Source organism: Culex quinquefasciatus, chromosome 2, assembly GCF_015732765.1.
Source record: "Culex quinquefasciatus strain JHB chromosome 2, VPISU_Cqui_1.0_pri_paternal, whole genome shotgun sequence".
In the NCBI taxonomy this organism is placed as follows: domain Eukaryota; kingdom Metazoa; phylum Arthropoda; class Insecta; order Diptera; family Culicidae; genus Culex; species Culex quinquefasciatus.
The window spans coordinates 56,724,028-56,739,778 of record NC_051862.1 but is presented as its reverse complement, the minus strand read 5'-3'; the positions used below and the strand labels follow the sequence as shown (position 1 = coordinate 56,739,778).

General features: G+C 42.1%; 1 protein-coding gene across 5 annotated transcripts in view; it reads right to left on the bottom strand.

The window, feature by feature from the left end:
• Positions 1 to 15,751, bottom strand: part of LOC6052069 (solute carrier family 12 member 4) — a 567,840-nt gene that overhangs the window by 179,340 nt on the left and 372,749 nt on the right. For all 5 annotated transcript variants that reach the window (XM_038253584.1, XM_038253585.1, XM_038253587.1 and 2 more), the window contains one exon: positions 12,861 to 12,931. In XM_038253584.1, the coding sequence (XP_038109512.1) occupies positions 12,861 to 12,931 (71 nt within the window). The remainder of the gene's footprint in view (positions 1 to 12,860; positions 12,932 to 15,751) is intronic.

Sequence of the window (15,751 nt, the reverse complement as noted above, 5' to 3'; positions counted from 1 at the left end):
GGCGCCATCCTCAGAACGGCCGCATCGAGTTGACATTTGCGATTCTGTTCGAGTACCGTTCGGTGGGGTGTGTGTGTGTGCTGTTATTAGTTCTAACAGGCTTAGAGCCACCTTCGCTTCCGTCGGCCAATCTTGTCGGGGACTTCGTTTGAAGGTTCTGGTTCTGGCCGGAACCGGTTGAAGTTCTATTAAATTTCTGATGAAATGCACGGTGTTTGGAGGTAGAGGACTCCCAGGCAGAGGTCAACCGAAGAAGGGCAAGAATTGCAGTTTCAGTTTTCAAGCACTCTTTTGAGGGGCTATACGCCATCGAAGCTCTCTTGGCAGCGTACAAAACGATTTTCTCGCGAACTACTCGAGATTGCTGGTGGGTAAGGGGGTCGTCAAGTTGGAAGCATCATTGGCCAAAGTGGCATAACGGCGCAATCGGTTGGAATGGTTCATTCTTGAACGACGATGACGCTGAGAAGTCGATTTCCCACAGCCACCACAAATGTGGCTGTTATATTAATACGCTGTACGATATCTAAAATGGCACTGTTCGTACCCTCCTCGTTAATGGGAAAGTCTGGTCCCGGGGAAAGTGGAGGTGCTCTCAACTCACCAAAGTGTTGGAATAGTGTGATGAAATTATGACAAGGGCCAATTAACAGATTTCTAGTTTTGGAAGCTGGAATGTTCGCAAATTCAGAGTAGAGGGACGCGAGCTTTGCTCGAAGTGGTCATAAAAGTGCAGTCGTCGCTTATCAGTTTAGCAAGTGAAAATGACTTAACTTTTGAATGTCAACAACATTTAGTTTTGCTTCTCTATTGTCTATTGGCGTAGCGGTAAAGAGTAGAAATGCAAATTAGGAGGTCTCGGTTCAATTCCCAAGCATTGTTTTTTTTGTTAATACTTAGACCTTGCTACTCCCTGTGAGAGCTGCTTTCAAATTTGCCTGAATCCAATGAAACCACCCAAAGATAAGCAAATTTTCCTATCAACAGCCACAAACGCAATGTGGGCCGGTTGTGTGTGGTGTATGTGTGTGTGTTCAAACACAAATACATCGTCTTCCAGCATCTCTACACACAATTCAATTCAATTCAATTCCAGAGGATATCAAGAGGAAACCCACCGCACATCCGGTGGTCTGACTGGTCATACGCTGACAATAAGGTCGAAGACTGCAGCAGCAAGTGTGTCCACAAGGTGCATTGTATAGGGTCGAACGATATGGTAGGGTAAGGTGACTAATGGTTTTTTGGGTCTAAGAAATGAAAAATTCCATAACATTGTCTCGATAAAAATAGTAAAACCACTGATTAACCCAATAATGTGACTTATTTGCAAGAAAAAAAAAATAAACGAAAAAAATATTGTTGATAATTCCAGTTCATGATACAAGCTCTACCCTACTCCTAAGTAACCGAATAAAAAGCAACATCGGCTGAAAGGCCTTTTCTAGTCCGACAGGAAGGTGCCCTTCTTTGCCGGAGACACATCTTCCCGAGCATGGGTAAATAACAAGGGAAATGCGTAATAATACCTTTCTCTGGTATCAATACCAAATTTTGGTATTCCTGGACCCTTTAAAATTTGTCTTAAGGATTATGCAAGAGCAAAATGTGGTATCATACCAATTTAAGGTATTGTTTTGATATTGCAAAATTGCAGAATTTGTCAATGATCGAACACCACATTTTGGTATTCTTTTGGTTACAGTATTTTTTCAAATTCCTCTGCAACTATGGGAAAATTTTGACCAATTTTGACAAAATAATTAATTTTGCGCTATAATGATGTCTCAAAGCGAATGCTTTCATTCAAAACCGGAAATTTCAAACTTGATTTTAAACATTTTTGATATACCCCCTATAGAAATGACTTGAAATTGTGGAAAATTTTCTAAGTCAGGATGGCACATTTTGGTATTAAAGTGTTTTATCAAATTCCTCTGAAACTATGGGAAATTTGTCAAAAAATTTTTACGAGTTAATTAATTTTGCGCTAAAATGACTTGAAACCCAAAAATGTTGAAGATGATTTAAAAAATTAGTGTATATCACCACTAATATTTTTTTCAAAAACGTTGAAATATCTCTAAGTCGGGATAACCAAATACTTTGAAAAACGAGTCAATCGACAGATTAATGAATTTTAGTGAATTTCAATTCAGTTTCATTTTAATAATACTTATTTTTCAATCTTGTTATTTTTCAGAAGCTTCAAGAACTTCAAGCACAGGCCGTTCATCAATGACAAATTTGTGCATTCGGTGTGGTGAAGAATATCACTAATAACAACATGGAATCATCAGGTGAGTAGATTTGGCTGTTGCATATGAATAATTTCCGTTTTTTCACTAACTGCAACTGCTGCACTAAAAATGGTATGAAAATACCAAATTTTGGTATTACTTCTTCAAATACCAGCGATCATAATGTGCTCTTAGTTGCCCAATAATAGATGGTAAAATACCATGAAATCATACCAAAATCATGTATGTGAAAGACCACAGAAATACCAAAATATGATTTTCCAAGGGCGCGGGAATACCTAAAAATAAAACCATGGCAATACCAAGTTTTGGTATTCAAGCAATGTTCAAAAATCCAGAAGACCTCAACTTGGTATTGAAATGGTTTTATTTTGAGGTATTATTTTACCCTTGGAATAACATGGTTTGGTATTGTTGTGCCCTTACACATACAAGATTTTGGTATGATTTCATGGTATTTTACCATCTATTACTGGGCAACCAAGGGCACATTTTGGTCGCTGTTATTTGCTCAAGTAATACCAAAATTTGGTATTGCCGTGTTATTTACCCCTGCTCGGGTTTGTAGAGGCTTGGCAGCCGCAGCATCCAATATGCAATTTGTTTGAGAAGCCTTATCGCTTCATAGAGAATACCTCCGCATGTTCCGATCGACCGGGAGGAAGTTGCTCACACACACACACACACACACACACACACACACACACACACACACACACACACACACACACACACACACACACACACACACACACACACACACACACACACACACACACACACACACACACACACACACACACACACACACACACACACACACACACACACACACACACACACACACACACACACACACACACACACACACACACACACACACACACACACACACACACACACACACACACACACACACACACACACACACACACACACACACACACACACACACACACACACACACACACACACACACACACACACACACACACACACACACACACACACACACACACACACACACACACACACACACACACACACACACACACACACACACACACACACACACACACACACACACACACACACACACACACACACACACACACACACACACACACACACACACACACACACACACACACACACACACACACACACACACACACACACACACACACACACACACACACACACACACACACACACACACACACACACACACACACACACACACACACACACACACACACACACACACACACACACACACACACACACACACACACACACACACACACACACACACACACACACACACACACACACACACACACACACACACACACACACACACACACACACACACACACACACACACACACACACACACACACACACACACACACACACACACACACACACACACACACACACACACACACACACACCGTGAACCGTGGGGACAGGTGAGGGTCCTGCGGAGCTTAGCTGCCAGCTACCGGGCGGGTTGCAGTAGGCGGATAGCTGTCGGCGATTGCATACATTCATTGCATCGCCCCGGACCAGCAGCGGGAGGATGTCTAGGACGTGGCGGAATTGAACAAGGGCTCTGTTTAATTTCTTCGAAAAAACCACATGGGTCCGTAAACACCTCTGTCAAGCGATCGAACGCCGCTATAAGTGTTTTAGCCCAAAACCTCACCAAACCCCGAATCCAAGATGTGACGCGACCCGTGTCGAGGGATGCATGGCTGGGGGGGTTCAACAAATTCCCAGTCGATAACGGAGCCTGTGGGGCACAGGGCGAACCCCACACGTAATTTGCCCTTACTGCGTCACGGCAGGGCACTGGCGCAGCGGACCGTATTTCCTAGCGACTCGTGGGATTCAAAATGAAGACAAGTGAAACAAACCAACAAAGGGTCCTGATGCGCCCCAAGCATCGGAAAACACGGAGGTAGAAGAGGACGCAAACGTCGAAATGGCAGGAGGCGAGTCAAACGGCGGCGACACAGCAGGCGGAGTGGCGAGCGCGTTCCGTGGAAGCGGGAAGGTGTTGAGATCCCCAGTGTTGAACCAGGCGGCTGCTTCGAGTCAGCAGATAGGAGTAATTGGAGAGGAGACTCCCAAGTCATCCTTGTTGAACTTCGCCGGCAGTACCCCTCAGGACGGAGTCCTGCTCGGAAGGACCGCGTTGCAGGAGGTCAGAAGGAGGGTTAACGAACTCTTTGATTTCATCAAGGACAAAAACAACGTCCACACCAGAATCAAGCAGATGGTGAATGGAGTCAAGGCAGCCATGAATGCCGCAGAGCGCGAAAACAGCTCGCTGGTGGTGACGCGGAATTCACTGAAGCTCAGAGCTGAAAGAGCCGAAGAAACGCTGAACGAGGAGGAAGCGCTACGGGAGAAAGAACCGAAAACGCCGCCCGGCCCAAGCACAAAAAGGGACAGGGAAACGCCTGGAGAGGAGGAGGACGCAAAGAAGCAGAAACAGGGGAATGGAGACAGTCCGGACCCAGCGAAGGAGCCAGAACCAGACCCAGGGAAGGAGGAGGAATGGGAGAAGGTCAAGAAAAAGAAGCGGAAGAAAAAAGGGAAGCAGAACGAGGACACCCAAAACCCAAGTTTCGCAGGGAGCGTAACAAAGGCGAGGCTTTGGTGGTCGAGGTGAAGGAAGGTGTTTCGTACGCAGACCTCCTCCGGAAAGTACGAACCGATCCGGAACTCAAGGAGCTTGGCGAGAACGTGGTTAAAACCAGGCGCACACAGACCGGAGCGATGCTTTTTGAGCTGAAGAATGATCCCGCGGTCAAGAGCTCAGCTTTTAAGTCCCTCGTCGAGAAAGCCGTAGGCTACGAGTCGAAGGTAAGGGCGCTATCGCCAGAGACAACGATTGAGTGCAAGAACCTGGACGAGATCACGACGGAGGAAGAGCTGGAAGATGCGCTGATCGTTCTTCTGGATGACCGTACGACACCGATGGCAATCCGGTTGAGGAAAGCCTACAGCGGCACGCAAATTGCGTCGATTCGACTATCGACGCCTTCGGCGTCTAAGCTGCTGGAAGTCGGCAAGGTCAAAGTAGGGTGGTCGGTGTGCCCACTGAGGCCTGTTCCTCGAGTGACCCAGCAGATGACGAGGTGTTTCCGCTGTATGGGCTTCGGCCACCAGGCGAGAAATTGCGACGGTCCCGATCGAACCAAAAGTTGCAGAAGATGTGGTAGAGAAGGCCACATGGCAAGAGACTGCAAAAATAAGCCGAAGTGCGTGCTCTGTAAAGAAGGCGATGGCAATAGCCATGCGACGGGTGGCTTTAATTGCCCGGTGTACAGGAAGCTGGCCTCGGGCAAAAAGTAATGGAGGTGTCCCAGGTGAACCTCAATCAGTGCGACACTGCACAGCAACTGCTGTGGCAGTCGACCGCGGAGACGGGGTGTGACGTAGCAATTATTGCAGAACCGTACCGAGTTCCACACGACAACGGAAACTGGGCCGCGGATACAGCAAGAATGGCGGCGATACACGTGATGGGGCGGTACCCCATACAGGAAGTGGTCTCGAGGGCGTTTGAAGGATTCGTGATCGCCAAAGTAAACGGAACCTTCTTCTGTAGCTGCTATGCTCCCCCAAGATGGACCTTGGAGCAGTTTCAGCAGATGCTGGATTGTCTGACCGACGAACTGATCGGACGAAGCCCGATCGTTATCGGAGGTGACTTCAACGCGTGGGCGGTCGAGTGGGGTAGCAGATGCACCAATGCTAGGGGCATAGCCTAATGGAAGCTCTGGCAAAGCTAGACGTTAGGCTGGCGAATCGCGGAACCAGCAGTACCTTCCGCAAAGACGGTCGTGAGTTCATTATCGACGTTACGTTCTGTAGCCCGCGACTGGCGGCCGACATGAACTGGAGGGTGAGTGAGGACTATACCCATAGCGATCACCAAGCGATCCGGTACAGCATCGGGAGACGAGCCCCTGTACCAGATAGGAGCAGCCGGTCCTACGGAAGGAAATGGAAGCTGCAGTACTTCGACGAGGGTCTCTTCGTGGAAGCGCTCCATTGGTGTGATGGTCCCCAAGACTTGAGTGCCGACGAGCTAACAGCACAACTGGGGACAGCATGCGACACAACCATGCCGCGGAGACTGGAGCCAAGGAACTGTCGTCGTCCAGCTTACTGGTGGAATGAAGAACTCGGTACCCTTCGGGCAAGTTGCCTCAGCGCCAGAAGACGAGTCCAGAGAGCAAGATCCGAAGCAACTAGAGAGGAGCGCAGAGAGGAGTACCGGTCTGCAAAGGCCGCGCTCAAGAAAGCGATCAAATGCAGCAAGACAAACTGCTTCAAGGAGTTATGCCAAGACGCTGATGCAAACCCTTGGGGAGCGCATATCGTGTCGCGATGGCGAAGATCAGAGGCCCATCGATGGTGGCTGAAACGTGTCCCGACAAGCTGAAGGTCATTGTGGAAGGGCTCTTCCCAAGACATGACCCAACGACATGGCCTCCTACACCGTACAACGACGAAGGGGTAGCAACGCCGAAGGTCATCTGATCACCAACGAAGAACTTGTGGCAGTAGCGAAGAGATTGAAGGTGAAGAAAGCTCCCGGCCCGGATGGAATCCCGAATTTCGCCCTGAAATCGGCGGTTCTAGCATTCCCGGACAGGTTTCGAACAGTCCTGCAGAAATGCCTGGACGAAGGACACTTCCCCGACCCGTGGAAGGTTCAAAAGCTCGTGTTGCTGCCGAAGCCAGGCAAACCACCGGGGACCCATCATCGTATAGGCCTATATGTTTGCTGGACACCCTCGGAAAGCTTCTGGAACGGATCATCCTTAACCGGCTGACCAAGTACACGGAGAGCGAGCATGGCTTAGCAGCGAGGCAGTTCGGCTTCCGTAAAGGGAGATCCACGGTGGACGCCATCCGGAAAGTGGTCGAGAAAGCCGACGAAGCGCGGAGGAAAAACGCAGGGGGAACCGTTGCTGCGCAATAGTCACGATTGACGTCAAGAACGCGTTCAACAGTGCGAGCTGGGCGGCCATAGCAGCAGCGCTGCACAAAATGAAGGTGCCTGACTATTTGTGCATGATCTTGAAGAGCTACTTCGAGAACCGCGTGCTGGTCTACGACACTGCCGATGGACAAAAACCGTTGTTGTTACCGCGGGAGTTCCGCAGGGATCCATTCTGGGTTCAGCACTGTGGAACGGAATGTATGACGGAGTGTTGACACTGGGGCTACCCAACGGCGTAGAGATTGTTAGCTTTGCAGACGACATAGTGCTGACGGTAACCGGCGAAAATGTCGAGGAGGTCGAAGTGCTGGCTATGGAGGCAATCGCAATGATCGAGAACTGGATGCTCGAGGTGAAGCTGCGGATCGCTCACCACAAGACAGAGATGATACTGGTTAGTAACCACAAAAAGGTGCAGCAGGCCCAGATACACGTTGGAGAACACGTCGTGCACTCGAAGAGAGCGCTCAAGTACCTCGGGGTGATAGTGGATGACCGGCTGAACTTCAACAGCCACGTCGATTACGCCTGCGAGAAGGCGGCTAAGGCGATCATGGCACTGTCGAGGATTATGCCGAACAACGCTGGACCCAGGAGCAGTAGGCGCCGACTCTTGGCAAGTGTCGCGACGTCCATACTTAGGTACGGCGGACCGGTATGGTGGACGGCGCTGGGGACGAAGCGAAATCGAGCGCTGCTCGACAGAACGCAGAGACTGATGGCCATGCGGGTTGCAAGCGCGTACAGGACCATTTCGTCGGAAGCAGTTGGCGTCATAGCCGGAATGATCCCCATCGGCATCACACTGGAGGAGGACACCGTGCGCTACACCCGGAGAGGCACGAGAGGTATCCGGGAAGCTGCGAAAGCCGAATCGCTGGCAAGGTGGCAACGTGAGTGGGACACCACGGAGAAAGGCAGATGGACGCATCGGCTTATCCCGTCCGTATCCACGTGGGTGAGCAGAAGGCATGGAGAGGTCACCTTCCACCTCACACAGTTCCTGTCGGGCCATGGCTGCTTCAGGAAGTACCTGCACAGGTTCGGACATGCAGAGTCCCCTCTCTGTCCGGACTGCGTCGATTGCGAGGAAACACCGGAGCACGTGGTGTTCAGCTGCCCTCGCTTCGAGGCAGCGCGAAGCGAAATGCTGGCCATTATCGGAGCAGACACCAGCCCGGATAATGTGGTGCGAAGAATGTGCAGCGACATCGCCAAGTGGAATGCGGTCGTCGGAGCGGTGACGCAGATCACTTCGGCTCTCCAGCGGAAATGGAGAGACGACCAGAGGAGGAACGACTAGGAGCCTAGTCGAAAACCCACGAGTGTGGCTGTGAAGGAGAGCACGTTATGATGGTCGGCTCTACCAAATCGGTACACGTCTCGATGGTCACAGGAGTTGAGAACCCACGAGTGTGGCTGTGAAGGAGAGCACGTTATGACGGTTGGCTCTACCAAATCGGTACACGTCTCGATGGTCCAAGGAGAGGGCTGCATATGACTAACCGATCAAAAGCAACGCGATTCTTGGGCGCGGTTAAACCCTCGCATGGACTCATATGTATGTAGAACAGGAAATGGTTCTAGCACCCGGCATGGATCCTGTAAGTAGACTAGTGCAGAAAATGCAACGCCTCCCCGAAGTTATACTGAAAGGTGGTCCCGGGGGAAAAGGGCACGGCGTTCAAGGACTGGTTTAGTGGGTCGGGAAAACTCTTTGTTTTCCCAACCCACACTACCTGAGAAATGAATTCTCAGGTGTCTGATAGCAGATTCCGACCTTGTAAAAAAAAAAAAAAAAAAAAAAAAACACACACACACACACACACACACACACACACACACACACACACACACACACACACACACACACACAGAGACTCCGTCGGTACGGAGAAATGCTTTCGCAAGAAATTGCTAGATTTTATCGGCCAGCGTTGCATTAAAGGTGCATTGTGCAGGGTGTGTGTGTGTGCCTTCAGAAATTGAGAGATTAGCCGGATCGATGCTTTCGGCATGCAGGATAGGCTTAAGGGTTTAAACCAGCGGCACTCTGTTGAATTAACTTGACAGAATCCAATTAAAAGAGTAATGCGATTTGGGTTAGTTGATTTGAGTGACCCGGATGATCAACGTCATTTTGAAACATTAGAACACTGAGAACTTAGAAAGGGTTTCAAATTTCATGTTTTCAAAATTTTGTTAACTTTCTTATGATTTCCATACAAAAATGGTACGTAAATATTCAAACAGCTGTAACTTTTGAGTGAATTTTCTGATCAATTTGTTGTCTTCGGCAAAGTTGTAGGTATTGTTGAGGTCTATTGAGGTCTATTAATTTGCAGATTTTTTATAAACTTTTTTCCAGAAAAACTCAGTTTTCCAAAATACGTATTTTTTATTTTCGAGATATTTTGATATGTTTTAGGGGACATAAACCCGCAACTTTTGAGCCATAGAGAAACACAGAAAAAAATCAATTCTCGTAATCGTGAATTAAGTTCACGAATGAGAGAACCACGAAGGACTTTATTAATGAGTATGATGCATTTGCACTATAAATGTGAATATATTCCTTCGTGGTTCTCGCACTCGTAAATTTAATTCACGATTTCTAGAATTGATTTTTTCCGTGAACATAGTCAAAACATCTGCCACTGAGTTATGATTTTTTGAAAAAATAGTGATTTTTGGAAAAAAAATTAAAATTTCATGCAAAAACAAACTTGACGTAATTTTATATGTCAAATTTCCATTCGAAAAGAACTTAAAAGATTTTTTTGATAAAGGGCTCTGTTTTCAAGATAAAGCCACCGAAAGTTCAATTTTAGAGAAACATTTGCAGTTTTTAGATTTTTGAAAAGTAAAACGTCGTAAAAGCAAAACGTCGGTCCATTTGCGTAAAAGAGGTTTTGGGTGACTCACCACACATAACCTTCGGATGCCTAGAAATGAGCAGAAACTTGCAACAGAGCCCACAAAAGACCCGGGGGTCGTTAAAGAGGATTGCTTTGCTTTTTTTCGATAACAATATTTTAAAAAATTTCAATCAAGACTAACATTTAAAAAGGGCCAAACATTGAATATTACGCCCATTTAAAATGCTATTCTTGATTTAATTTGTTTGTTTGATCAGAAAATTCACTCATAAGTTACAGCTGTTTGAATATTTACGTACCATTTTTGTATGGACAGCAGCCAAAATTGTATGGTGACTTGTATGGGTGCACCAATGACACAAAAAAGCTTCTTTGGTCATAGGGAAGGCCCCCACAAAGTTTGAGCCAAATCAAAAAATACAAATAAAATCCATTTTTAGTTTGGTAGAGAACTGCTCTACTGTAGCATTTACATAAAATAAAAAGCATTTTAAAAAATATTGTTTTCTGTAATTTGTTAAATTGATGGAAGGTATTTTCTAATAATGATATTCATGAAAAATCAACATAGAATTGATGTTCTGAGGAAAACTAAATCTGGGTTCAACAGTTACAAATATATTTTAATAATTTTAAGTATTGGGATACAAAAAAACTCAATATATACATACAAAAATAACAAGGCAACTACTTAAAAACCATTTCTGCTAAAATGTTTTGTTTTCATGTTTTTTTTTATCTCATTATTAGTTTAAAAGTTTTTTACCATTTTAAAATTTTTCGAGTTTTGCTTTCCTGTGTGCTAAAGTCACTTTGACAAGATTTATCGAAGGAATTTGAATTTTAAAATATTTAATATGGTAGGCCACCAAATGTTCGAATTCTTTTTATTTTCTTAAAAAAAGTTCAGTCCCGACTCGACTATTGGATAGGTAATAAGGAACTTCAAATAATCGAATAACGAGCAGCAAATTTCAGAAGATGTTGATTTTTATTGAAATTTGATAGGAATTTTGGAATTAAATTTTCCAAATCACTACAGATCATATTTGAGCTTACTAACCAAAAATAGGATAACAAAAAAAATGCAGTTCTATTTTACGAAGTGTATTTTTCTGAGGACTTCAGATAATCGAGTCTGCACTGTAGTACTTCAAAAATTATAGTGACAAAAAATAAAATCTAAATTATTTTTTCAAACTGTCTAATTTTTAATTGTAAATTTCACATTATTAGTTTCTACACTTATTATGTGTGTAAAATGAACTGCTGCTCATGACTCTTTTAAAATGTACAAAAAAACTTTTTTTTCAAATGGGTATTCATTGACGCAACATGATGTATAGATTTTCACTTGCTAAGAGCGTTCTATGTAAAATCTGTATTTTTTTTGCAAAATGCCCTAATTATCTAGTTTTTAATAACAAAGAGTTAAAAGTTTCAATTTCGTAGGTTTCTTTAAGCAACCTGTTCCCAATTAATGAATTTATCATCTGTTGAAAATTTTCGCCGATTTTCTACATATTCAAAATTTCAAAATTCAGGTTTTTTTAAAAAAATATTGCATAATGATACAAATCTTGTACGTAGCACCAAAAAATCTTATCTAGCTAAAAATTATTCAATATTGTGTATTTTTTAAACCTATTCGCATACTAAAATAAAAATTTAAATATTTTCGTAAGACCATAGTATTTTTCAAAAAATAATGTAGTGTATAGGTATAGAGTACCAATTTCCATGTCTTTGGAAAACCATATTGATAATCATAAAAACTTCAGAATTAAAAAAAAGCTATTTTGTGAAAATTTTTGTATTTTATACTCAAAAACTATCATGCAGTGAATTATGCGTAATTTGAAACTGCCATTTTTTTTTTATTTATCCAGTGTTCTTCTACTTCAGTAACTTAAAAAAGGAATTTTGTTAAAATTTTAGTTTATTGCACCCAAAATTCCGAGTCGAAAGAATCGTCCCTCAAAATTTATTGAGGGCCCAGCGCCAAAATCGAATGAATAATGCTACCAACTCACACCACCATAACAAGTGAGTTCATTCGTTAATTGAAACAATAAATCTCCAACAAGTGTCGTACATCGACATCTGACCACTCCTCGTTTTCCAAGCTGTAGTGGCCGAGGCAGTTAAGTCATTGGGATAGTATGTAAAAGGTCTTTGGTTTGATTCCAGCAGTCGACACTTTTGGTTTTTTGTTTTGACGGATGAGCTTTTTTTTGCAAATGAACCTCGAACAAAATTACACCTTAGGTAAAAGTTTTGCAAATCATGAAAAATTAAAAAAAAAAATTATCAAATAATGAGAGAAATTGTCTACTTAGCAAGAAAAACTCTTATGTAGGTACTTCAATTATTTGTAAAAATGTTGACATTTAATTGTCATATTGCAAGTGATAACAATTTGAGTTTTTTATTCATTTTATTTTATTTTTTTAGACGTATTTTGTGATAATGTTGTAAAGTCTTTCAAGACTTTAAAACTCTGAGAAGACTTTGTTTAAACCAATTCATATTATTATAAGGTTCATTTGAATCATAAATCGTCAACCATCGCCGATAAAACTATCGTTTTTCGATAACAATAACGAAATTTCTATCATTATCGTCGTGAGGATAGTTGGATTACACATTAGGAAAATTAGAAACTTCATTTTTGTCATATTCAGCACTTACCGAGTAAAGGTACAGGTTTGTTTCCATCTTTTCATTTTTAGACACGAAAGGCTGATCATCGGTGGGTTCGCCTGAAAAGAGAGAAAGGATTCATATTAGCAATCGATTGCATAAAAACATGTATTGAATGGTAACGTGACGTAACGTGAATGACAAACGCCCTCATCTGTAAAAAAAAATCGTGAGCACATGAATTTCCAAAGAATAACTCATGACAAAAGTTTCCCTTTCCCACCCCGAACGGAAGTGACTGTTCAATGTTCATCACCGTCAACGCGTGCTCAAGGATCCACCTTGGCGTGAAGAAGGAGAGGCGTGCGCGAGCGAGCTTTTGGATGAGTGGCAATAGATAAAGGATACCCGACCCGGCGCACCCGCCCCCTGGATGAGCGAGGAAAATCGAAATCAGTTGTGGAAGGATGCGAGCAAAAGCAAAAAAGAATAAAATGAACGTGGGAAAACTGAACCGTCAGAGGACGTGCAAATCAATATTTTTCTCGGAAAAAGAGGAGAAAGAAGAGGAAAAAAAACAACCAGGCCAACAACAGAAAAACCGAGAGTGAAAAGCCTAGACAGGATGACTGGCTATGAAGTAGTGGTTGAAGCAGCTGAACACAAGGACTCTTTTCTGATTTCAGTCCCCCGGAGGCATACCTGCTCGGGGAGGGTGGCCTCGATATCTCATTCAATGGCACACAGGATATATCTTTCTCTTTTTTTTACGCAAGTTGTGCTGGTGGTTGCATAACTGTCCCATTTGTTACTAAATCAACATGAAATTGTTTTCTGAAAAATTGTAGCTAGAAATCGTGCCTTTTAAATAACTTCAGTAAATCTTACGTTTGAAAAGTCATTCAATTAGGACAAATTTCCAACTAAAAGTCAGTCCCCAACAGAAACTCATAAACTCAGGTATGCAATTTCGCCCTTGGAGCACTTCCGGTCCCAGGGCTGGTGGTGCAGGTGGAATCTGTACGGGAACGATTCATTAGCGTTTGCTGGTTTTTGTATGTTGCCTAGCTGCCTAACAAGCAGGTAGGTATGTGATGTTTGCACTTCTAATGAATTGCTGCTGGTGCTGGCCGGAGATCGATACTCTCAGTGGCAGGTTTGTCTGGCTTCAAAAAGCTAGATTCTTGCTTATAATTAGAATCGTTTGATGAATGTTTGCAAACTTTATTTTGATATAAAGCCGACTCTCAACTTTGAACAAGTTTCGAGTGCAAAATAAAAAAAATATATAATTAGAAGCAAAATAATCTGACCCGTAGTTTTTTGGTTGGTGACCTACATACTCTGTTAGAGTGATTGTATTGACGAAAAGTGTATTTTTTGCGAAAAATATTTTTTTTTGCGGTGGAATTTCATAAAAATGCAAAATATTTTTAAACAAGTCCAAACATGCTTAATATGATTATCAATGCAGAAAAATGCATTTTAGATTTTTTTTCAGTTGATTGGATTTCTATTTCAATGGAAATTTTGATGTTTTTGGGAAAAATATTTTTTTGCCCTCGATTTTTCATACCGATTTTGAAAGGGGGGGGGGCGACATTAACTTTGAAGAATATTTGCAACGGCCTTATTGGACTTTCAAGGAAAAATATAGTTTAGAGTTTGAAAAATCAATTTCAGAAAGTCTTTTGAACAAATAAAATGCTTACGACTTGAAATATTGCTATCGGATTCCTACAAAAATAAGACGCAGATTGTGCAAAATATTCAAAAATAAAAAAAATCGAAGAGAATAGTTTTTAATCCCCCTTTTTGACATTGACTAGAGCTGCAGCTGAGTGACAAACGCTTAGCTGAGCAAAATAAGAAAATCAACCTTTAGTACTAAATAAATAAAAAATAGTATTCGTAGGCTTGGTGATTTCTCATGGAATCCATCATAAAAAAAGGAAAATTTCGCGAATCTCTAGAAAATACAGAAATGCACAAAAAAAAAACAAAATAATAGACTAACAGTTTCTAGTAATAAATCGAAAAAAACATTTAATTTCTTTTGATTTTCTGCATTCAAAAGGCCGTTCAAAATGTTTTAAAAGTTTATGTCGCCCTCCCTCTAGAAAAAGGGCCCAACAAATCATAGGGCAAAAAGTGTATTTAAAAAAAAAAACTGCAAAATGTTTTAAAACAAAAGAAGCCTTATGAACTGCAAATACAGCATTTTAAAACAAATATATTTTTAATGAAACACAATGTACATAGGCAGTTCAACTTAAAAAGTTTTTTTTTGTTTGCAAAGCATTTTTTCATCGATACTTAGATATTTTGGAAATTGTCGAAGGAAATAAACATCAAAAATGTTTGTAACGGCCTAAAGGTAATAAAAATTGTGTTTTGCAGTGTCACGGAGTCAAATTTATATTTTGTTGGTTACAGTACACAATTAAATTGAAAATGTTTAGAACTAAAAGCTTTCATCAATTGAATCATTTTAAATTATTTTTAATAATTTGTTTTTTTTCATTTTTACAAATTTTTATTTTTTATTTTTTTTTACTAAAAGTTACACAATTGAAATTACTTACTAAGTTTTTCATGATGATTTTCGTTAAAAAAAAATACAGTCAAATATGAAACTTGTGCAATTTTAGTCCTAAAATATCATATTTTTATGTACAACGGCAATTAACATTAAACAAAAACTTAAGCGTTATAATAAAACGTGATTTGAAAATTGTTTTCAAAAATTTGGTATTTTGTCAAATCTTTTGAATTTTCTGTACAAAAAAAAATAATTTGAGAAAAAAATTGACTAAGTACTATTTCACGGATAAATATAATTTCACGGACATAGCCAATTTTCATGAATTTTAAGCGGTCCGTGAAATGTTATCTAGAATTTAAGGTAATTTTTTCCATTAATCAATGAATACGATTAT